The sequence below is a fragment of the Bombina bombina genome, chromosome 6 (genome assembly GCF_027579735.1).
Source record: "Bombina bombina isolate aBomBom1 chromosome 6, aBomBom1.pri, whole genome shotgun sequence".
NCBI classification, from domain to species: domain Eukaryota; kingdom Metazoa; phylum Chordata; class Amphibia; order Anura; family Bombinatoridae; genus Bombina; species Bombina bombina.
In genome coordinates this window covers 856,969,794-856,995,272 of record NC_069504.1, presented here as the reverse complement: position 1 = coordinate 856,995,272, position 25,479 = coordinate 856,969,794, and the positions used below count along the sequence as shown (strand labels likewise).

Sequence of the window (25,479 nt, the reverse complement as noted above, 5' to 3'; positions counted from 1 at the left end):
AATAAAGATAGTAAGAGAACAAAGAAAATTGATAGTAGGAGTAAATTAAAAAGTTGCTTAAAATGGCATGATCTATCTGAATCATTAAATAAAACATTTGGGTTTAGTATCCCTTTAATAACAAAATGACAGTGTCTAGCTGTGTCTGTTCCAGTAACAAGTCTGCATTGGCGCTTCCAAACAAGGCAATGGAGAGATTTTTTTTTAAATTTGGCATGGGGTCAGAAAAAGGTAGCCTCTACGCAATTTTGGAAAAATCAAGTAAACCAAGTAGTATTTCCAAAGGTAGGTTCACAATAGCAGCCATGCTTTTGTTTAAATATTTTCCTATAGAAGGATATCATGGTATATAGTTAATTTTAGAATGAATATTATTTATGTTTGCATACTAATCAAATTAGCTATTCGGTCATTCTTATTTACATTGCTAGAAAATAAGTTATTTCCCACCCAACATTCACTAAAGGTTTTCTGGAACAGGGAGATTAGGGGGAGCCACAAAAGGGGGGTAGTGCTGTGTGTGTTATATTTGGGATGGGGTGTGTCAAGGGTAAGTTTTGGTGTAGTTGGTGTGTTCTGGGCAGAGACAGTTCAGTCCCTGGAAACCAGGAGTATAACTCTGATGGGGAAGCTGTGAGCAGGACAGCAGGCAGACCCCTCAACAAAGGGGTGCCCTGTTGTATTGCACAACCACTTGACCTCCATTCAGCATTGCTTGTGAAATCAAGTGACATTAAGTCCATCCTCTTCCACCCCCACATCATTGGTAGAGTCGCTTGCAGGAGGTATTAGAGGGAGGGCTTGGCCAAAGTTGGATTTGGATTTCACATCTGTAGGGTCTATATAGGATCTATCTGCACTAGGGTAAACTTTGGTTGGCAAGGGCAGTGAGAATTAAGTGCCACCCATGAGTGACCTGGTAGCTCTAAACCAGGGTGCCAGGGCCTAATTTTGGCTCCTTTACACTTGGATTTGTTGAGCCCAGTATTAACCCTTATATCACCAATTCACAATTGGAATGTTATACAATGGGAGGAAGGAAAAAACAAGGTAAATAATTTATAATGCTGCAGTCAAAGGAACAAATGTCAATGATACCTGGATATGAGCTTGTTTAATTACTCATAATTTTACTAATAGTTGTCAAATTGATTATTCTAAATGTGATGGAGAACAAATACTTTATTACTAACACATGGGTGGCGTAGGTCAATATTTTAGAATCCTTAAGGGTCACATGTAAATGTATTATTATTAAACACATAAATAGTAATAATGGGGCCACAAAAACTATGGCACACATTATAAGTTCTGCTTTTTCCCTGGGACTGCAAAGGCAAGTGCAAAAGGGCCACTTGAGGCCCTTGGGCCATCAGTTGGCCATCCCTGGTGTGAATTAATAGTTTAACTTTATCATAGCTAATTATTGAATCTGTGAATAATTATATTAAGTGCCAGATTACGAGTGGAGCTCTAACAGTTCTGCACAAGTGAAAAGGGGTTTATCGCGTTTGTTTGTGAGCATCTTATTTAGCACTCATATTACAATTTGAAAGTAAATGTATGGAAAATGCTAAAGAACAAACAAAAAGAGTAATTTGAAAATTCAATTCCCCCTCTACTTAATTGAATACACATTATTAACACATTATTTGATGTTTTAATTTGTGAATTTAATGTATTTTTGAAAATATACACTCATTTCAAATCTGATGACTGCAACACACTCTAAAAAAGAATGTGGTTTGGAGTTGTCCTGCTGGAAAATGCAGGGGCGACTCTGGAAAAGACGACGTCTGGATGGCAGCATATGTTGCTCCAAAATGTATACTTATCTTTCTGCATTAATGGTGCCCTCAAAGATGTGCAAGATACCCATGCCCTGGGCACTGACACACCCCCATACCACATGACAGATGCTGGCTTTTGGACCTGACCCTGATAACAGATTGGATGGTCCTTTTTCTCTTTGGCCCAGAGAACGCAATGGCTGTTTTTCCCCAAAACTATTTGAAACGTTGACTTGTCTGACCACAAAACAGGATTCCACTGTGCTACTATCAATCTCAGATGAGACCAAGCCAAGAGAAGTCAACGGTGCTTCTGGACAGTGTTGATGTATGTCTTCTGCTTTGCTTAGTAACGCCTTAACTTACATCTGTTGATGGTGTTGATTAACAAAGGTTTACCAAAGTATTCCCGAGCCCAGGATATCCATTACAGACTCGTGACGGCTTTTTAGACAGTGACATCTAAGGGATCGGAGATCACGCGCATTTAGAAGTGGTTTTTGGATTGCTGCTGGCGGATGGACATCCGTTGGGGGAGGAGCTTTGAAATAGCAAGCTCTATGTCGGCACTGTAGCCGAACGCCTGTTTATCATGCCCCCACTCTTTGCCACTTAGCCCTGAGATACTGTCAGGGTTTTCTGTGGCACTCTGCAAGGCTTCTGCCCACCCGAGTCGAAAGTCATCCTGAGCCATTCCGGATTGCAGCTCTGCCGCATCTGTTTTTTAACTGTGTCCTAGGGCATAACAATATAAGGAGACGACACAAGAGGAACGCCGCAGAGGTGCCTGTAATTGGAGGCTCATGGTTAGCTGTATTGCTTGAGACCAGAGCTACTGGTGAGCGGAGGGATCCGAAGCAAGTCCTATCTTTGCTAAGTAAAGCCGCTCAGCACTAAGTCAGCTGCCAGCTGATAAAGAAAACTACGGGGAGTAACTGTTGCTTGTTTAAGTTATCCGCTGGTTGCGCTGTCAGCACTGACATTTATACCAAGCTGTTGGAGCAACTGGATACAAAACTGACATCCTTATTGAGCCGTCGGAGCTGCTAAAAACGGAGGCCTTCAAGACCCCTTTCTCTGTTAAAAAGCCGCAAGTTAATCCAGGTCACCAGCCCGGTGACGTCACCGAAGTCGTGACTACACGGAACACACTCATCCGCATCTGGTGGACGGACAGGCATCCTCCTCTCTTTCACAGGCATCCTCCTTTTCTTTCAGTGGCTATACCTTAAGCAGTGAGAGTGAACTTGAGCAAATTCAGTATGCTGATTGGCTTTTTATATGAATCTTGAATTATTTCCTTATTATATGGGACTTATGCACCTGCTTTTTGATACACCAAACATATAGTTTTTCATACAAAGTGGTACAGAATAACTCAGCAAAAAGGATGTTGCTGTGTTCCAAAGGTTGGGTGGCAACAACACCTTCATAAGATGTTTGCTTCTTGCTAAGGAGAGGTTATAAAAGGTCTGGGAAATCCACATACTTTACCTAGTATTCAGAGGCTTATATAAGAAGAAAAGAGGAGGAAGAAAGAAGGAGGGAAAGGGAACGGAAGGAAGGAGAAAAGGAAAAGAAAAAAAAAGGGAAAAGGGAAGGAAGAGAGAGAGAAAGGGAAGAAGGGGAAAGAGAAAAAAGAAAAAAAGAGTTTTTTTTTAGCATAACTCTCAGCCTAAACTTATGTTTCAGTAGACACATGCATCAGCTACAAGATAATAATATACTGTATGCATTATCAATTCCCTATCATTGTAGAGTCTGCTATTGTTATGATCTACTTACAACTAGATACAGCTTAATGTAATATCTACCTGTGTATCCAGTTCAAATAAATGTATTTCCTAGGTAATGGTCAGGTTAATTTTGTATATAAGATTATAGCTTTCTGTGCATTGCTCATATTATATCTTTGCTAAAAAGGATTACATTTTTTATTCTTTTCTGTAGGTGTCTGGCACATTCAGTTAATTGAGATCAGTTCAGGATTCCATTTTTAAGTTTCTCTTTTAAGATATTCTAGGAATAAGGAGACAATCTTGCTAGCTTTAGGGTGTATCCATCTATCCATAATATAGGCCTGTGTCACGATCTATTCACGTATCCCTTCTCCGGTTAGGGATTCTTATCCTCTACATGAAAAGACCACAAATTATTTTGTTTTATAAAAAAAAAAGAAAAAGAAAAGGGAAAAGAAGGAGGGAAGGAGGAAGAAAAAAAAGAAAAAAAGAAAATAAGTGATTTTTGGTCTTGCCCTTTACACACCGATATTTGACCGGATTTCTTGAAAGTTTTAATTATATTGTGCACTGTAGAAGGTAAAATGCCCAAAATCCTACCAATTGGTCTTTTGGGAATGCTGTTCTCAAAGTGTTGAATTATTAGTTGATGAATTTGTTGGCAGTTTGGCGAGCCTCAACCCATCCTTGCTCTTAAAGGACTAGGCCTTTTTTGGAGGTTCCTTATATACTATGATTACACGATTGCCTCACCTGTTTCACGTCACCTTCTTATTTCAACTTGTCACATTGCTATAAGTCCTAAATTGCAGTCATCAGATTTGAAATGAGTGTATATTTTCAAAAATACATTAAATTCACAAAGTAACACATCAAATAATGTATTAATAATGTGTTTTCAATATAGTACCAGGTGAATTTAAATTTCAAATGACTCTTCTATTTGTTTGTTTGCATTTTCCGTAATGTCCAAAATTTTTCGGAATTGGGTATGTATGTATTTCTAAATAGCTAGTCTTATATGTATATGTATATATCTATATATAAACTTAGAGGTGTGTATGCACTCTCACCATCAGTGTCATCTGCCAGGGTGCTATAGCGTGGTGTATACAAGTTCAAATGGAATAAGCACTCACTGGTCTTCAGTCAACAGTGACAATTCTTTATTTCAAACTTGTGACGTTTCGGGACTAGCAGCATCCCTTCCTCTATATATATATATATATATTGATGCATGATTAAGGGAATTGCTCCCGAAACGTTGCATTTGTTTGTACCCACTACAATAAACTCCTAAATTTGGTTTATAAAATTTGGTGCTGTGGATTCTTTCAAGATTTGGATATTGGAGAGGAAAGCAGTCTCCTCTATTCCACTGGCAACAAGAAACAGAAGGAAAAAAGGTGATGTTAGTGAATTGTTTGGTGCTGTATATATCTATACAGATATATATATATATATATATATATATATATATATATATATATAGAGAGAGAGAGAGAGAGAGAGAGAGAGAGAGAGAGAGAGAGAGAGAGAGAGAGAGAGAGAGAGAGAGAGATATAGATATACTGTATACCAAAAAAAAAATCAGATATACGTAGAAATATGTGTTTATGAATAAATTAATTGGCTATTTAAAATATATTTTTACATGGGGTTTCAGCCCAAACAAATATCTAGGTAAAATAATTTGCATAGACAGTTAATTTAAACACAACTTTCAGATGTGTTGATAATGCGTTACATGTCTATTTTACAAATAATTTAAAAATAATTAAATTTGTCATATTTAAGGGGATAGTCTAGTCAAATTAAAATTCAGGATTCAGATAGAGCATGCAATTGTAAGCAACTTTCAAATATACTCCTATAATATATTTTTATTTGTTCTCTTTGTATCTTTATTTGAAAAGGCTGAAATGTTAGCTTAGCAGTCGGCCCATTTTTAGTTCAGCACCCTGGGTAGCACTTGCTAATTGGTGGCTACATTTAGACACCAATCAGCAAGCGCTACCCAGGTGCTGAACCAAAAGTGGGTGAGCTTCCAATCTTACATTTTTGCTTTTTTAAATAAAGATATTAAGAGAATGAAGAAAAATTGATAATAGGAGTAAATTGGAAAGTGGCTTAAAATTGCATGCTCTATCTGAATCATGAAAGCTTAATTTTGACTAGTCTATCCCTTTAATAAGAGAGTAAAGAATGTCAAATATTGTTCTTGAAAAAAAATTGTAGCACTTGCCTGAAAACTTTTCAAAGTGTCTTTTTTCACCCCAATCACAGACATGGGGTTTTTGGGTCTTCTCTCATAGAACACCCACAACTCTGTCCCTGGTGATCATTGCACCACCCAAAGAAAACCTGCAACTCTGCCAAATGTCTCCCTTACTCAGCCTAGACCTCCCAGTCCTAAAAAATATAAGTATATATACTGTACATATACATGTAATCATTTATTTAATTGATCATTACGTTTTTACCTCTACACCTGTTTTCCACTGGATGGCACTCAAATTGATGTTTAATTCATTCCCTTTTGGTTTGCGCCCATTGTAACGTCCAACATTCACAAACTTAATGGTGCCATCGTCATGTCTTTGCCAGTTCACCACATCATAGTCAGTTGGTGTTGTCCCATATTGGTTGAAGTACATCTGTTCTCCCATCTTGTTTGTGAAGTTCACTTTCTTCAAGTAGTGAACAATCTACAAAATACCAATCCACTGAGAACCGATTTAAAGGAACCAAAATAACATGGTAGGTTAGTTTGTGCAGGGATAGGCATGGACCCAAGCTGTGGTGGACATTTTCCAAAGTACAGATCTTAGTGAAGGACACCAAGGTCTACATTTAGCTACCAATCAGCAAGCTCTACTAAAAATAGGCCGGCTACTTAGCCTACATTCCTGCTTTTTCAAATAAAGATACCAAAAGAACGATGAAAAAATGATAATAGGAATAAATTAGAAAGTTGCTTAAAATTGCATACTCTATCTGAATCATGAAAGAAGAAAAAAAGGGTTTAGTGTCGCTTTAATGAAAACAAAATTTACATCAATCTAACTGGATCATATATTATATTGTGTGTGGTGCAAGAAAGGTTAAAAGGAAATATCACCATTTTGCTGGCTTTAGGGCATAAAGAATACAGTAACAAAAATGAAAGTGTCATAGAATGCTGGCCTCTTTTTGACCTGTTAGTTTGTGAAACCCCACAAGTTTTTTAAATTTCATTATTATTAATAGTTAAAAATCTAATCTTTCAGAGAGAAAATAAATAAATAAATAAAAAAACAGACAGAACTGTAACTTGTATGTGATAAAAACATGAAACAACATTTTTTAAAAATGTATAGTAGTTTTCCATTATTATTTTTTTCTACAAATCAGACTATTATTTGCTTAGCTATTCTCCTGAATTTATAAAGATTATGCATTTTAATTTAAAATGTGCATAGCCAAAATGACAAAATATTATTGAGTATTTATATATCATGACAGTCTGGGATATCAGAATAGCTATTGTCTTCAACTGAAGAAATTAAAATTGTAATACATTTATAACAGAGGTAAACTAGACATGTGCAAAAGCAGGACACAAGCTAAAATTACCACTATGGCTTCCTTATAATCAGCACTAGATCTCAGATCGCTGCCTGATAAAGTGCACTGTTTTTGTATGCTTTACCTTTACATATAAAGAAACAGTGCAATGGCAGCTTGCTTCTTGAATTGTCCCTCTCTCGTCTCACTCGGAGTCATTTTCCCGCTATTGAGTGGCTTCCTTACGCGGGTGCTGCCCCAACCCTGCGCCGCATGTGTCAAGGAGGATTCTATTAATCAGAGTCCCTCCCCACCCCAAAACGGGCGGCGGACACTGCAAGGGCCGGTCATGGACACCAGTTCCCTGGTTTTGTGGTGCATTGGCAATTCTGGGCTAGATTACAAGTGGCGCACTATTCACTACTCCCGCTCAAGCGTAAACTTCACTAGAAGTAAGCTTTTTGCACGTGTTGGGTAGCACGCTTATTAACAGTTAAAAGTAAAACGTTTGTGCACAAGCAGAACCAGACACGCGCTAACTTCAGGACTTCGAATATCGCGACCAAGCTAACACATTCGCCTTATAGACTTTAATGGAAAGCTTAGAAGAAAAAAACAAACACTGATCACTCACGTGCTTACCCAACAGGAGTTATTAATATTTCACATTCCAATGTTCTTCACATACAGGAATATATTATTTTTATTGTAAATACATATTTCTGTATATATCTGTATATAATTATACCTATATATCTCATCCTATAGATATATAGATATATATTTTCCATTAACATTATCTTATATGTTTATATATATATATATATATATATGTATTTGATAATAATAAATAAAAAAATTCTATATGAAGAACATAGGAATGTAAAATATGCGTAACACGATTCGGGTTTCATGCTTTAGGTCTAACACAGTGACAGGTTAGCGCACATGAAAACTTAGTAATTTTAAGGCTCGTTACTGAAATATTAAATAATGATTATTAAAAAGTATTATATATATATATATATATATATATTAAATGGATTATTTAGAATTATATACATTATCTATAATAAGTTTTAAAAATTATTATTCATTTTTTTTTATTTTTATATGTAATATTTCTATAACGGTCCTTAAAATAACTGTTTTCATGTGCGCTAAGACTCAAGTGTTGAGAAACGCCTTGTTTAAGGCTGAATCACGTACACAGACAACATTTTTTTCAGCTCAGGTTCCCATCACCTTGTTCTTGAACTCATTTAATGGTCATGGGGACAATTTATCACTGACTGTATTGCACTATGTATTTTTTGTTTTCCCCTAGGTGAATGCCTTTTTTTCATTCAATCTTGGACATCTTTTTCACACATCTTTAATAAGGATTTTATCTTTAAATATTTTTTTTTATGCGATTTCTATTTGTTTTATTTGTTTGGGATCAATTGAATTACTCAGGACACACTCTTTTGCTACATGATTAGCCATTTTTTCTATTTTTGTTTTTTACTTTTTCACTATCTTTGGATCACATATTTTTCTGGACTACCTAACTAGACACTTTTTTTGTGGAAAGTGCAACAACCTTTTCAACATATATGCCCATATTTTGCATATTTTTTTATATCTTATTTTTTTGTATGATTATTATATTTGTCTTATATAAAATATTGATTTAATTAATTTTTCTTAGAGTTTTATATAGGACCACACTTTTGCTGTGAGAGCACTACCTCTTTTTCTATGCTACAGATATTTATGTGGCATCTGGTTAGGAGATCTTAAAAATCAGGAAGCTTGTGTATATACTCTTTGGTGCTTAAATGACCAGTAAATACAGTAGATTTGCATAATCAACAAATGCATGATAACAAGACGGTGCCATAGCACTTAGTCTGAACTTCAAATGAGTAGTAGATTTTTTCTAACAAATTTCAAAGTTATGTATATGTCTGTACCATGTGACACCAGCCAATCACAAATGCATATACGTATTTTCTGTGAATTCTGTGAATTCTTGCACATGATCAGTAGGAGCTTGTGACTCAAAAAGTTTAAATAAAGTTTAAATATAAACAGACTATGCTATGTTTTAATAGAAGTAAATTAGAAAGTTGTTTATAATTGTTGCTCTATCTGAATCATTAAAGTTTAATTTGACCTGAGTGTCCCTTTAATGCTTTTTCTATATACAATAACAGTATAGTAGTCCTTGTTACTGAAGAATGGACTCGGATAGTGTTACAGTTTTATGGCTATACATACAAGTACTCTCTAATCAGAGAGAAGGTGTTCTAAAATAACTTGTCTATTATAGGAATGTGTCCACCATGTCACTTCAGCTGCTGGTGGTTTGTGGCGCTCACTGCGCATGCGCTAGAGGCCCAACCTCCTACAAACAGCTGATCGAGGAAATATATGCCACACCACACTGAGCGCACGTTACTGGATGCAATATCAGACAGAACAAGCTGTCTGTCATCAGATTTTGTAACCAGAAAGTGCGCCAGACGGGTCGCAGAATCTGTACACCACCACACAACGGCTGCAACGACTTGCACAGCTATTAACCCCTTATACTCAGTCAACAAGTAACAATCTGAGGGGGGAGTATTTGAAACAAGTTACCTTTTTTTGTGAGTCTCAGTCACCTTTTGTCAATCATCTTTTCTTATTCACAAAAATAGATAACTTGTTTCAAATACTCCCCCCTCAGATTGTTACACAGTTAAGGGACTGGCTGAACTTGAGTATAAGGGGTTAATAGCTGTGCAAGTCATTGCAGCCGTTGTGTGGTGGTGTTACTTGTACAGATTCTGTGACCCTTCTGGCACACTTTCTAGTTACAAAATCCGATGACAGACACCTTGTTCCATCTGATTTTGCAACCAGTAACATGCGCTCAGGAATGTGGTGCCATATATTTCCTCGACCCGTGTAAATCAGCTGTTTTAAAGAGGTTGGGCCTCTAGCGCATGCGCAGTGAGCGCCACAAACCTCAAGCAGCTGATTCACGTCAACGGAAGTGACGTGGTAGACACATTCCTACGCGGTAGACAACTTATTTTAAAACAAAGGCACTGTCTGCGCTACACAAAGTGGCTAAATTGGTGATAACCAAACGGCAATATAATATCAATTTAAAAAGAATTTAATGTATCATAGATTATAAAAACACACATTAAAATTACATTTGTGCAAATTATGTGCAATTTATTTCTTTTGTAACAAATGTTTTTGTTATGTGTGTTTTTGTGTTACATTGTGTTTAATGTGTGTTTACTTGTATGTATTGTCCTTTTTGAGGAGTCCGGGAAATCTCTTTTTAACTGGTCTTGTTTTTGGTGAGTTATTTACAGCGCAAATGTCAACCTCTTTGGTGTTTTGTACTGTTTTATGGCTTCAGTGTTCTCCTGTCAGTTAAGACCTCCATCCTCGAGGTGTACTAATTTGCTAATGTACAACTTAGCTGCCACTTCTTGATAGCCTTTGATTTTTATGGATTAAAGCGGCATGAAACCCAAATTGTTTCTTTCATGATTCAGATAGAGCATGCAATTTTAAACAACTATCCAATCTACTTATATTATCACATTTTCTTAGTCTCTTGGTATTCTTTGTTGAAGGAACAGTAATGCACTACTGGGAGCTAGCTGGACACATCAGGTGAGCCAATGACAAGAAGCATATGTGAGCAGTCACCAATCAGCAGCTAGCTCCCAATAGTGCATTTCTGCTCCTGAACCTGTCTAGGTATGATTTTAAACAAATAATACCAAGAGAACAAAGCAAATTGGATAACAGAATTTAATTACAAAGCTGGTTAAAATTGCATGCTCTATCTGATTCATAGAAGTTTAACTTTGACTTTACTGTCCCTTTAAGAGATAAACATGAAGATAAAAAAGAAGCAAGGTTGTGAGAATAAATCAAAGACTATAAGCAGGGAATGAAAGAAAAGTAACAACTGGATAACTATTGGGAGATGATGAAAAAATTGAACACATATTATGTAGAGCAAATTGACCCACCTGCCATGGATTTATAGTCTTCGGATCTGCACATTCTGGTGACAGTCCCTTGCCAGGCACACAAAAGATAAGCTCATGTAGGGCATTAGCAACTGCATATACTGCATTGTATACTAGATAGGATGTACTAAAGTCATATTCATTAAACTCATAATCAGTACCCTTGAATCTCTCCAGTTTTTCCTCACCAGTGCACCAAACTGTTTCATTTTTTGCATACACTTCAGCTTCAGGCCATCGACAGCCCTGGACAATCTCCCACATTTTCTTTATAAAGATGTCATCTGGAAGAACATTGAATGGACGTATGGCAAGTAAAAACTCCTTTAACCCTGGCATATCCACTTCATGCAATGTCAAACCAATAGTACCTTTCATTGTTTGACTAAATTTTGAAATAGAGAGAATGACAGAGTTTGCCCATCCATCACAAGCCACCCAAATCTGATCTGTCACTCCTTTCTGTACCAATAACTCTACTAGTGGATTGGTGACTGGATCCCTAGAGAAGACAATAACCACTTTTGCTGATGACTGAATGACTATATCAGTGATATACTGCATCTTTATGAAAGAAGACCTTGGTCCAAAAGTCTCATGGTAAGCAATGCATACACCTAATATCTGAAGTTCTTGTTTCAGGACTTGGGAACCCAAGATTCCATATTCTTCTTCAAGAGACAACAAACCAACCCATTTCCAGCCCATGTAAGACACTAGTTGGGCCAATGCCTGGGCCTGGTTGTCATCACTACTAGTAGTGCGGAAAAAGGAAGGATACAAGAATCGATTGTTCAGAGAGGTTAAAGAAGACCTAAAACTAATCTGGAGAGGAAAGAAATAAAATAAAGTAAAACGTGAGATTGAGAAGAGAAATGTGAATATGCCTAGCATATTTCTGTGGAGAAAATAGAATAAATATATTTATAAATATGCATTGATTTTTTCAATCTTCAAAATTTTTAAAGTATATTGACCCATGTTTACTTTCACTTCTATCATACATTACTCTATCTCAGCCACAAGCCATTTAAAATGACTACACTGAATGTTGATTGTGATTCATATCAAATGAAATTATAGAAAATGAAATAAAAATAATGAAACTTCATTAAAGAAAATTTTAAATACATATTTAAACATTTTGGGCTAGATTACAAGTGGCGTGCTATTTAGCACTTGCTAAAAGTAAGCTTTTTGCGCAAATTGAGTTAAAAGCAAGTAAAAAGTAAAATGTTTTCACACAAGCACTAACCCGACACAAGCAAAAAGCTAAACTTCGAATAACATGACCGGATTAACATATTCCCCCATAGACTTTCATGGAGTGGGAAAAGTGGGAAAAAACGAACACCCTTATTTGCGCACAAAACTGATCACATTTAACCAGGTGCGCTAACCCAACATGAAAAATTAATAGTTCTCATTTCAATGTTCTTTGCATAGAAGAATATGCACTATTTATTCATAAATAACATTATATATATATAATCCTGGAAAAACGAATGCACTTTCAGGTCTTTTTTAGGTGAAGAAAAAACAATCTTTAATGGAACGTTTTCAGGGACTTCCTCCCCATCATCAGCATTCTGATGATGGCGAGGAAGTCCCTGAAAACGTTCCATTAAAGATTGTTTTTTCTTCACCTAAAAAAGACCTGAGAGTGCATTCATTTTTCCAGGAGTATCCATTGCATGTTTGCACCCAGGCAGATGTCCCAAGGAGGGTAACACTGTACATTGAATGGAATTTTATATATATATATATATATATATATATATATATATATATATATATATATATATACAGTATATATATATATATATATATATATATATATATGAATTTCTATTTAAAAATAATTAAAACATATTTCCCTATGTGAAGAACATAGGAATGTGAAATATTTACAGTACATACACAGTACAACTATTTATTAAATAATAATATTGCATAAATGTGATATTCCATGTTTTCAGCTACTTAAAGGGACAGTCTAGTCAAAATTAAACTTTCATGATTCTGATAGGGCATGTAGTTTTAAAAAAACTTTCCAATTTACTTTTATCATCAAGTTTGCTTTGTTCTCTTGGTATTCTTGGTATTCAAGTATGCCAATTTCTAAGCCCTGAAGGCCACCTCTTATCTGAATGCATTTGACAGTTTTTCACAACTAGAGGGTATTAGTTCATCTGTGCCATATAGATAACATTGTGCTCAGGCCTGTGGAGTTACCCAGGGTTCAGCACTGATTGGCAAAAATGCAAATCTGTCAAAAGAACTGAAACAAGGGGGCAGTCTGCAGATGCTTAGATACAAGATAATCACAGAGAAAAAAAAGTGTATAAATATAACTGTGTTGGTTATGCAAAACAGAGAATGGGTAATAAAGAGATTATCTATCTTTTTAAACAATAAAAATTCTGGAGCAGTCTGTCCCTTTAACTGCAAAGGGCTCCAATGCACTTATGTATATGTACTGTAAATATATATGTGTATATAAGTATTAATGTGTTTTTGTGTGTATATATGTCTGTAAATACATATATACACACATATAAATACATATATACACACATATAAATACATATATACACACATATAAATACATATATACACACATATAAATACATATATACACATACATATAAATACATATATACACACATATAAATACATATATACACACATATAAATACATATATACACACATATAAATACATATATACACACATATAAATACATATATACACACATATAAATACATATATACACACATATAAATACATATATACACACATATAAATACATATATACACACATATAAATACATATATACACACATATAAATACATATATACACACATATAAATACATATATACACACATATAAATACATATATACACACATATAAATACATATACACATACATATAAATACATATATACACACATATAAATACATATATACACACATATAAATACATATACACATACATATAAATACATATATACACACATATAAATACATATATACACACATATAAATACATATATACACACATATAAATACATATATACACACATATAAATACATATATACACACATATAAATACATATATACACACATATAAATACATATATACACACATATAAATACATATATACACACATATAAATACATATATACACACATATAAATACATATACACATACATATAAATACATATATACACACATATAAATACATATATACACACATATAAATACATATACACATACATATAAATACATATATACACACATATAAATACATATATACACACATATAAATACATATATACACACATATAAATACATATATACACACATATAAATACATATATACACACATATAAATACATATATACACACATATAAATACATATATACACACATATAAATACATATACACATACATTGGAAAGGCAGCAGGGTACATTTCCAGCTTCGAGAATGACAAAATCTAACATTTTCAGAGCTAAATAAATAATGAAAGTATACCGCAAAGTTGTTTTATTACGCATAACTTAATATTTAATATTAAAATCTCTACTGTTCCTTTAATAGCTACTTATCCAGCATGACTTTTACCTGGGGGTATCTGTAGACGCTTAATAAAGTTGCAATTGCAATAGATGTTAATGATATGATATCCGCAAATAGCACTAGAGGCACTTTTTTGTGACACTGGTAATTAAGGATAGGTTTGTCTGTTCCCGACAATGTCCAAAGTGTTCCCCACAGAGAGCGTGAAATGGAGAAACATGTGTCAAATAATTGGAAACCCAGAGAGATATTGGGGAGTAGAGCTGTATTAGCATTTATCTCTTCAATAGTGAATATCATTGTCTGTAGCCAGGTGTATGACACAGAGCTGTATCTGGAAAAATAGGCAGAAATAGAGGAGATTAAAAAGCTTAAAAGGGAAATTGTACTCTATAATGTTCTCCCCTTTAAAGGACCAGTAAAGTCAAAGTAAAACGTTAATGAGTCAGATAGGGCATGCAATTTTAAACAACTTTCCAATTTACTTTTATCATCAAATTTCCTTTTTTTTTCTTGGTATTCTTGGTTGAAAGCTAAACCTAGGTAAGCTCATATGCTAATTTCTAAGACCTTGAAGGCCGCCTCTTATCTCAGTGAATTTTACAGTTTTTCACAGTTAGATAGTGCTAGTTCATGTGTACCATATAGATAACATTGTGCTTACTCCAATGGAGTTAACTAGGAGTCAGCACTGATTGGCTAAAAATGCAAGTTGGTAAATAGCGTTGAGAAAAGGGGGCAGTCTGCAGAGGCTTAGATACAAGGTAATCACAGAGATAAAAAAATGTATTAATATAACAGTGTTGGTTATGCAAAACTGGGGAATGAGTAATAAAGGTATTATCTATATTTTTAAACAAAACATATTTAGGCTATCCCTTTAATTTGTTTCCAGTGGTCCATTTTAACTGCCCGAGTGTAATTAATTGTTTGCATACAGCTTCTTTACCATTCTTTGTTGTTTGAAATAGCTACTGTTGCCTATTTTATCCCTACCTATACTGATAATATGAATAACAAACATTTTCTCTGTAGAAAAGCTATGCAAACATGATACAATAGCACTGATTCATCTCCCATAGCTGCTTGTGCATATTAAACCCCCAGCAATAATTAGCATTTCAATTCATAACATAAATAACATTAGCAGATCTGCTTTACCCGTAGACTCAGACCATTGCTATGGGCATGTCCTAGAAGATGGTTTAAATGTTAAAATTAGTTATTTTAAATACAAAAATAAACACAAAGGAACAATTTTCCATACATTTAAGACTATGCAGTAGGTATAACAAGTAATTTGAAATAAATAAGAAGAAACAAATTATATAGAACAGAACAGTTGTGTGATACTGATGCAGAAAATAAACCCAGTCACCAGATGGTATAATTACCATTTTGTACTCACAGCACCACCTGACAACTAATCAGCAAAACCCATTTTCAAAAACTTGCAATATTTAATGTAAAGTTAACTTATTCAATGTAGAGATTATTCATATCTATAAACTTAAAAGGACATAATACTCATATGCTAAATCACTTGAAACTGATGCAGTATAACTGTAAAAAGCTGACAGGAAAATATCACCTGAGCATCTCTATGTAAAAAAGGAAGATATTTTACCTCACAATCTCCTCAGCTCAGCAGAGAAAGTTCTGTGTAAAAAGTTATACTCAGCTGCTCCCAGCTGCAGGTAAAAATAAAAAAAAAAATGAAGAAATGAACAGCAGCCAATCAGCATCAGCAGTGCTGAGGTCATGAACTCTTACTGTGATCTCATGAGATTTGACTTAACTCTCATGAGATTTCATAGTAAGCTTCCTTTACCTGATTGGTGAAATAATATGAGAGTTCACAAGGCTCATCCTTTCAGCTGTCCCAGGACAGACATACTAATATGCTGCTTAGAAATCCTTTACAATGGGAGGTGGCTACTGAGGAACTTTTGAGGTAAAATATCTTTCTTTTTTACATAGAGATGTTCAGGAGATATTTTCTAGTCAGGTTTTTACAGCTATGCTGCATCACTTTTCAGTGTTTAAACATTTGGGTATTATGGCCCTTTAACAATATGTTGAATGCTTACAGATAACAAAGCAACAACTCAAAATGTAACTTTTATAATTAATTACACAAAAATATAACAAAATCTATAAATGAAGATATTATCTAGGAAAACAACACCACTCTTTTATTTAGACTAATAGTAACAAAAGCATAGTGTATAAAAATAAGTTCCATCTCATGAGACAGAAAAGATAACCTGTCTTTTAAGGGTATTACATAGTCCTAAGATATACAGAAGTTAAACCACTGTCCGCTAGCACTCGGTTTTTAACTAACCAATAACTTATGAGGTTTTAGTCTTTCTTTATAAAAGCATAATATGCTTCAAAACAATTTAGAAAGTAAAAATATGCAGCTCAGACCAAGAGAAGGTTGAGGAAGCACGATATGTTTTGTCAGCTCAAACACAGTCAGGCAAGTTCCCTGACTTGCCCGTCTACTGTTTGATATTTGGGGTGGTATGCCCTTTCATTTTAATTTACTAAATTGTTAATTTATCATCTAATCTAGCAATGTTTTTGTGATTAAGTTTTACCTAAAAATCAAAACAACAGACACAAGCAAATAAGTGCATGATAATATGTATATAGCTAGGTACAAACATGGTGACTATGACAAAAAAAATGTGTCCGTCCGCTGCTTGTTAAATGGGGTTGTATGTCCTTTTAATTTCAATTTATGAAATTGTTGATTTATCATATAATGTTGCAATAGCAATAGAATCAGTTTTACATTTAAAAAAAACAATCACAAGTAAATAAGTGCATACCAATTCTATATATGGTATAGGTAGGTACATGGTGACTACACTGTCAGAACAAATGTGCAAAAATTATCACTAGGTTAGTACCCTCAAAGGTACACCCGTTCTACCCTTTAACATGGGTTACAAATTGGTTCTCCTTGCAGATTGTACCTTTCAAAGGCAAATATGTACCTTTGGTGACTAGATTGGACCTCAGTGCTATGGTACAATAATGCACCCATAAAAAATGGTGCAAATTTGGCCTTTTAAGGGTACTGGCAGCCCCTGTGACAAGCCCTTTGTAGCTCATGATGGCAAATTTGTAATCAACAGAATATATAATGTTGTTCCATCAAATTTATTATACAACATTTAAAAATTCATTTATATATTATGTACTTTTTCAGACAGTAACAGCCAGTTCCAAAAGGAGCTACTCAACATGTTTTATTTCACTCTACTAGCCTCTAACAACACCCCATTTAACTTAGGGTGAAACGCCACATAAAACATAAATATAAAAAAAACCATATAGAAAACAACAAAGTAATAAAAATATAACTCTAACGAAAGGAAGAGGGATTTAGGGGAGGGATAAACGATAAAACTTACAACCATACATTGAATTGTCACTCTATGCAAAATATATGCAAATTAGTCTATTTCCCCAGTACACATTTTGGTGATAAACCTTCTACCAATAGATGGAGCTGTGTTACATATGTCAAGGAACTTTCAACCAATAGATGGTGCTATGGCGTGTTACACAATGCCCATGTATGTGACTGTGGAACGGTTACAATTTGTATTTTTTTAAAACAGGTTCTTAAACAGCTCTTGTTTATTTTATAGAGTTTAAAATGAAAAATGTTCTCTGTAATTTTAGTTAATACATTTGCTTTATCTTTAAGAGTTATCATCTTGATGATTTAAATATAAACATTACAATGTTAAGAGCTTGTATGCTATTTAGAACGAGCAACACAGTATCATTGAAGATATGGGTAATTAAGTATTTTTTGTTGCTTTGTCCACCTCTTGCATATTACCAACAACAATAGAACATTAATTATTTTGCAGTACAACATGTATGTTGAATTTATTTTTGGTGACTGCCAGTTATGTGTTCAATTAATAATAATTAATAATTTAGGTGCACAAATTATATGGACTTGCAGGGTTTGGCAGCCTTGAACCACCCATCCCCCTCAACCTTTTAGTCACACAAGTGATTGTACCTTTTTTGGGGGGATTAAATGGTACAGACATGGACCCTTTGACAGTTGGAAACATATTTGTACCTTATTTACCCATAAATGGTAGATATTAGTTTCTTAAGGTGTAAAAATGATCCATTGAGGGTACAACCACAGCAGTTGTACTCTAAGTGTTTACAAACGGACTCCAACCGTACCCTTTTTTTCTGACAGTGTATGAAAAGATTTTTAAAAAAAGGTTACTATGTATAACAGAAAGAATTTGGAATGTGACAGTCAATAAAATATTAAAATATATTCTGGCTATATTTCACTAAACCAAGTAATGTATAGTCCCGTGTGAAACTTTTAAATTAACAAAAATATTTAAAATATTATTCTCTAAAACACACGTTTTAATGGTGCTTAAGTGTTTTAGGTTCTATGTTAATAATTCAATTTTAAAAAATGGTGCTCTGAAAACTGCCAGCTAGGCTGATTTTTTAAGCAACGCTAATAAAATATAGCTTTAAGCAGCATTATAAATATTATTATTTATTTTTATTTATTTATTTTCCTCCAAAAGTTAATTTTCACTCCAAGTATCTGTGTAGTATGCCTGTTATAAAATTAATATACTGTTTATCTATCTAGGTTATAAGTCAGAAAGAGTTTTTTTTTTTTATTTATACATGCCTTTTGTTTATTTAAAGAAGGATAAAATGACTCTACTGTAAAAGAGATAATTAATATGAGAGTTAGATAAGTAGATGATGACAAATTAAAAACACATTAAAGAGAAATCTAATTGGCTTCATTTCCATGGCATCCTTTGTTGAAAAGCATACCTAGGCAGGCTCAGTAACAGCAATGCACTACTGAAAGGTCACTGCTGATTAATGGCTGCACATTTATGTTTCTTGTGATTGGATCACCCAATGTGTTCAGCTCGCTCACAGTAGTACATTGCTGCTCTTCAACAAAGGCTACCAAGAGAATAAAGCAAAGAATCACTTTGCTTTAAAATTGTATGCTCTACTTAATAGCAAAATTCAATCAAACTTAACAAATCAATGCATATTTTAATTAAAATGTTGGGGGTTAGAAATATATAGAAAAGGAATGATTTTTTTTATGAAAAATCAGTAGGCTATAGGATTTTTTACAGATGATAACTCTCACGGCTAACTGATAATTAAGCTAATTCATTTTTCAAGAATTTAGTTTATAAATTATAATTTTAATATATTATTCACAATAAAAGCATCACTACTCAGCTTATTTATTGTGTAGCATTGAAAGCTATTGTGTAGGGAATTCTTTTGAAAATGTACTACCCAATGTACATATAATTTACAGTATATATGAATATGTCAATAACTGCTTTATACAGATACTTATATACATAAGAGAAAATGTTGAAAATACAGATAAAACCAAATAAAAGAATCTTGAATAAACGTACTCACCACTATTAGATTTCAGACAAATATTTTTCAAGTAAATAAATAATATTTTATCCAATACTCATAGGTGTAGTGTTACTAATGCAGAATACTATGGTTTGAGGTCTTACAAAAAATGATGTTGAATTTGTTCAGCAAATGTTTTTCATATATATGAAAAATGTAATTTGCAAAGACATAACAATTATTCATGTAAAAAAGATTCTTATTTTATAATTATTTATGAACTGAATGGAAACTATTTCAAACAAATATTTAAAAATTCCAAACCTGTTGAAAGAGAGAAGTTGGAGATAATTATTAATCTTTTTCGGTATTTATAACTATTTAAAGGTCCAGGAAATACAGTAGATTTGCATAATCAACAAATGCATGATAACAAGACAATGCGATAGCACTTTGGGACCCATGTATTAAGCGGTGTGTGGACAAATTTCTCAACTTAAGAATTTGTCTGCACGCCTACGCTGCATACGATGTCCCATATGCGTCATTACAAAACTGTCAATCACCCCGAGCAAGCAAGTTGGGGTGATTTCGCTTTGCCATCTCAGAGGTTTTGTGCACTTGAGTCTACTACTATTGCAACAAGTAACCAAAGACATGAAAATATTTACTATGTCAATTGTAATTGTTCAACATTATCAATATTTTTTGTAAGCAAAATTAATTTAAAAGCAAAGTTGGAATTCACTACTATTTTTATCAATACTAAATATTTTAACCAGTTAGTATATTAATGCATGGATGAAGGTTAATGAGCAGTGTTCTCCCCAGCACCTATTTAATGGCCACACCACACGGCTGATTTTACTGACCACCTGGCTAAAATTTAAAACAATATTAAGCTAAAATTAGCTAACATTTATTTTTCATCGTTTGTTGCCCAGACTATTATTAAAAGGGCAGTAAAGTCATAATTAGACCCGTATGATTTAGACAGAGCATACCATTTTAAACAACTTTCCAAATTACGCCTATTATTTAATTTGCTTCCTTCTCTTGTTATCCTCTGCTGAAAAGTTTGTCTAGGTAAGCTCAGGAGCAGCAAAGAACCTAGGTTTTAGTTGCTGATTGGTGGCTGCATATATATACCGATTGTCATTGGCTCACCCATGTGTTCAGTTCGAAACCAGTAGGGCATTACTGCTCATTCAACAAATGATAGCAAGAGAATAAAGCAAATTTGATAGTTTTTTTAAAATTGTATGTTCTACCTAAATCATGAAAGAAACATTTTGGGTTTCATGTCCGTTTAAATCAATTCATGTTAAATGATGCCATTAATTTGTGCTATGAATAAATGTTATCATTTACACTGCCTCCATTTACTTCATCATGCCACTTGGCTGGCAACATTTTCTGTGGAGAACACTTATGAGTATACTGGAGGACTCACCTATCACACACCATGGGTTTCTCCCACTCTGTAAAAGAATTATCTTGATAATTCCATTCTGTGTGCATTGGGAAGAAACCTGCGAGAATGATGTCCCCATCTCGTGAATATCGATTTAGTTGGGGACTTTGGAAGGAGCAGATTGGAGAATCCGCAAGACAATGGATAAAATGAAAAGTGAAGAAGCAGATGAATATTTCCCGAACCATGCTGATTAGACAAGAAAACAGTAAAGTCATGAAATAAGAAAAAAAATGTGTAATGTTTAAAAAAGAGAAAAATAATTAAAGGGTCAAAATTAAACTTTCATGATTCATATACAGCATGCAATTAAAATAAAACTTTCTAGGTTACAACCATCATCAAAATGTACACTTTTTATATACACACTTTCTGAGGCACTAGCTGCTACTTGTGCGTGGGTAATTGATAGGATATACATATATATGTTAGTGATTGGCTGTTGGCTGTCAATTGATACAGAGGGACATGGAAAATGGAAGTAACTTTGAAATTTGCCCGAAAAAAAATATATTACTTGTTTGAAATTCAAAGTAAATTCAAAGTAAGGGTTAATGCATTGTCTTCTTATGCTTTTGTTGATTTTGCAATTCTATATTTAAGAATTCTTTAAAATGAATTGTGTAATTAAAAAGGGAGAAAAATAAAAATCTAAGTAGGAGAATGTGAGGTGAGCAAAAATGATAGAAATGTGTGTGGAAGTAGATAAAAAGAATGGATAGAATTGAAATAACTGGTTTAGAAAAAAATAACAGTCAAGAATGGGTAATTTAACTAGAAAAACGGTATATAAAAGAATACAACTTGTAGGGACATGATGTCAAATAGAACATACGTTTAATGATTATAAAGAATTACAGTATAAGAGAGAAATGTATCTATACATTTGGAATGATACCCAACATATGAGAAATAAATACATTGTGTAAGAGAAATTAAAATTACTATCATATTCCTATCCTCATATCTATGTTTTGTTATGTTAAAGTCTATACAGATTATATTGTGTTTTGTACCTACAAATCTCACTGTTTTATAACATGCTATATCATTTGTCATTTTAAACTACTCTGTATAAGCCCTTACTCTTGGGATGTATTATTCTTGCATTGACATCATTTCAAAGACTCACTTTGCAAATAATTGTCCCTCTCTTGGTGGTATTAAGATTCTTATAAAGTAGAGCAGAGATAATAAAAAAATTACATTTTAGAAAGAAAAAAAATAGAGATGAGCTTTTAATATAAATTAAGGAACTGAAAAAGTGGTGTTTGCTAAAATGATAAACTGGTATCAATATTATAGTAAACAGGCAGTAAATTACATTATGATTACGCATAAAAATCAACACAATCAGATAACGCTTTCTATTTTATCCTATGAATTAAAAAAGTTTCATATTTATATTAGCTACAAAATAACCTTAACAAACGTAAGTCAACTTAAGAGTAATATTTTTATACATGTTATATATATATATTTGAAACCTTCATACTGGTTTCTTTGGAAAGTGCCAAAGATCTACTTCCCAACTCCCAGACTAATCTAATATGAGAGTAATTCTGAATTTTTAAAAGAAGCCAGGAAGGTGCTATCAAATATGTATTTTTTTGTGCATTAAACATATTCTTTAAATGCATGACAAGTTGGTTAAACAAGTTTATGCCACTTATTAATGTTTGATTTTAGAAGCATGCAAAAAATACCCTTCAAAGCAAAAAATATAGAAAGTGCCATTTTAAAGAAATTGATATTTATAAAGTCTCAACTATCTTGTCTCATCTAACTACATTTATCTCACTATTGTATTTTCAGAATCCTTGTCCATATCATGGCATTGTCTGTTTATCTATTGTTTTTTCTATCTATGCATCCATTCCACATACATCTATCTGTCTTTTTTATTTTTTATTTTTATTTTATTCATACCTTTTAATGACGGATCCCCTCCACATGCAGGTTTATGAGTGACAGCCTGTGGCTCAGTATGCTGTCCCTCACTGTCTAGGATTCTACTCTGGGGCAATATATATACTGTATATCTTATCACATACCCATCAACCCCCTGGATAAGCTACTTAGCCCTCAGAGACTCATTCCATAATTGAAATAATTTAGCTCAGTGCTCTGCTGTCATTATGTTGTTATTTCGAAGATTATTTCTTAATTACTAGGAAATAGAATTGTTTATTATGCCCTCTCTAGTCTTACTATATTGACCCGTATACACTCTGAACTTAAAGGGACACTCAAGTCAAAATTAAACTTTCATGATTCAGATAGGGCATGATATTTTAAACTACCTTCCAATTTACTTCTATTAACAAAATGTGCACAATCTTTTTATATTTACACTTTTTGAGTCACCAGCTCCTACTGAGCATGTGCAAGAATTCCTAGAATATACGTGTATGCATTTGTGATTGGCTGATGGCTGTCGCATGATACAGGAGAAGTGCAAATAGACAAAACTTTGTAATTTGTCAGAAAGAAAATCCTCTGACACGGTACCTACGCAGATGTTCCCGTACTGCTGAGCAACACTGGAGGAAATCTCAGAGTTCAGCTGACTTTCTTCACTAAATGTTCATCCTGAACTCCTACTATTCTGCCCTTAATCTTTATAAGCAACAATACTTCTCTAATCTCATCTCTACTCTTTCCTCTAACCCAAAACGTCTGTTTTCCACGTTCAATACTCTTCTCCGCCCACCCCCACCTCCTAATACAACTTCTCTCTCAGCTCAAGATTTTCCCAGCCGCTTCAATAACAAAATTGACTCAATCAGAAATGAAATCACCTCTCAACTTACTACCAATCTCCCACCCCTCAAAAGCTCACAATCATCCAAAACCCAAATACCCTTAAATTTAGCTCTTTTGCACCTGTTACAGAGGAAGAAGTTTCTGCCCTTATACTGTCCTCCCACCTCACTACCTGTCCCCTTGACCCTATCCCATCACAGCTACTCCCCTCCCTCTCTTCTACCCCCACCCCCATACTCACACACATTTTCAACCTCTCCCTCAGCACTGGTATATTTCTCTCATATTTAAAACATGCACTGGTCACACCGATCTTCAAAAATCCTTCCCTCGATCCAACCTCCCCATCCAACTACTGTCCTATTTCCCTACTCCCTCTTGCCTCAAAGCTCCTTGGAAAGCTAGTATATGCATGTCTATCCCATTTCAATTGTCAAGGTTACCAATGACGTACTTACAGCAAAATCTAAAGGCCACTTCTCTCTGCTTATCCTCCTTGATCTGTCTGCAGCCTTTGACACTGTTGACCACCCTCTTTCACTCCAAACCCTCCAATCCTTCGGCATCTGTGACACAGCTCTCTTGTGGTTCTCTTCCTATATATCTAACCGTACCTTTAGTGTAGCCTTCTCCGGAGCATCCTCTCCCCGTTACCACTTTCTGTTGGGGTGCTTCAAGGCTCTGTCCTCGGTCCCCTTCTCTTTTCAATCTATATTTCATCATTAGGTTCCTTAATAAAGTCCCATGGGTTTCAATATCTTTTGTATGCCGATGACACCCAAATCTACCTCTCTGCACCAGACCTACCTCCTTTCTTACTAACTCCTGTCAGTAACTGCCTTTCTCATTTCTCATCTTGGATGTCCTCTCACTATTAAAATATTGACTAAAGGGAAAGAAAAAGGTATTTTGAAAGACAAAGAGTTCAACTATATTATACCAAAATATCCTAGAATACCATTTTTTTATTTTCTCCCCAAGGTCCATAAGGATCTTTTTAATCCCCCTGGGAGACCAATTGTCTCCGGGATAGGGTCCATTACGGCTAACCTATCCCAATATGTGGACAAATGTTTACAAAAATACGTAATAAAATTGGACTCATATCTGAAAGACTCTA

At 34.1% G+C, this 25,479-nt stretch overlaps 1 protein-coding gene across 1 annotated transcript in view; it reads right to left on the bottom strand.

Annotated features, from left to right (window-relative positions):
* Positions 1–21,781, bottom strand: part of LOC128664679 (extracellular calcium-sensing receptor-like) — a 30,778-nt gene extending 8,997 nt beyond the window's left edge. Inside the window, exons 1-4 of the mRNA XM_053719488.1 lie at positions 21,573–21,781; positions 14,741–15,029; positions 11,107–11,931; positions 6,013–6,237 (exon numbers count right to left, since the gene is read on the bottom strand). Of these exons, the coding sequence (XP_053575463.1) occupies positions 6,013–6,237; positions 11,107–11,931; positions 14,741–15,029; positions 21,573–21,781 (1,548 nt within the window). The remainder of the gene's footprint in view (positions 1–6,012; positions 6,238–11,106; positions 11,932–14,740; positions 15,030–21,572) is intronic.
* Positions 21,782–25,479: the final 3,698 nt, after the last annotated feature.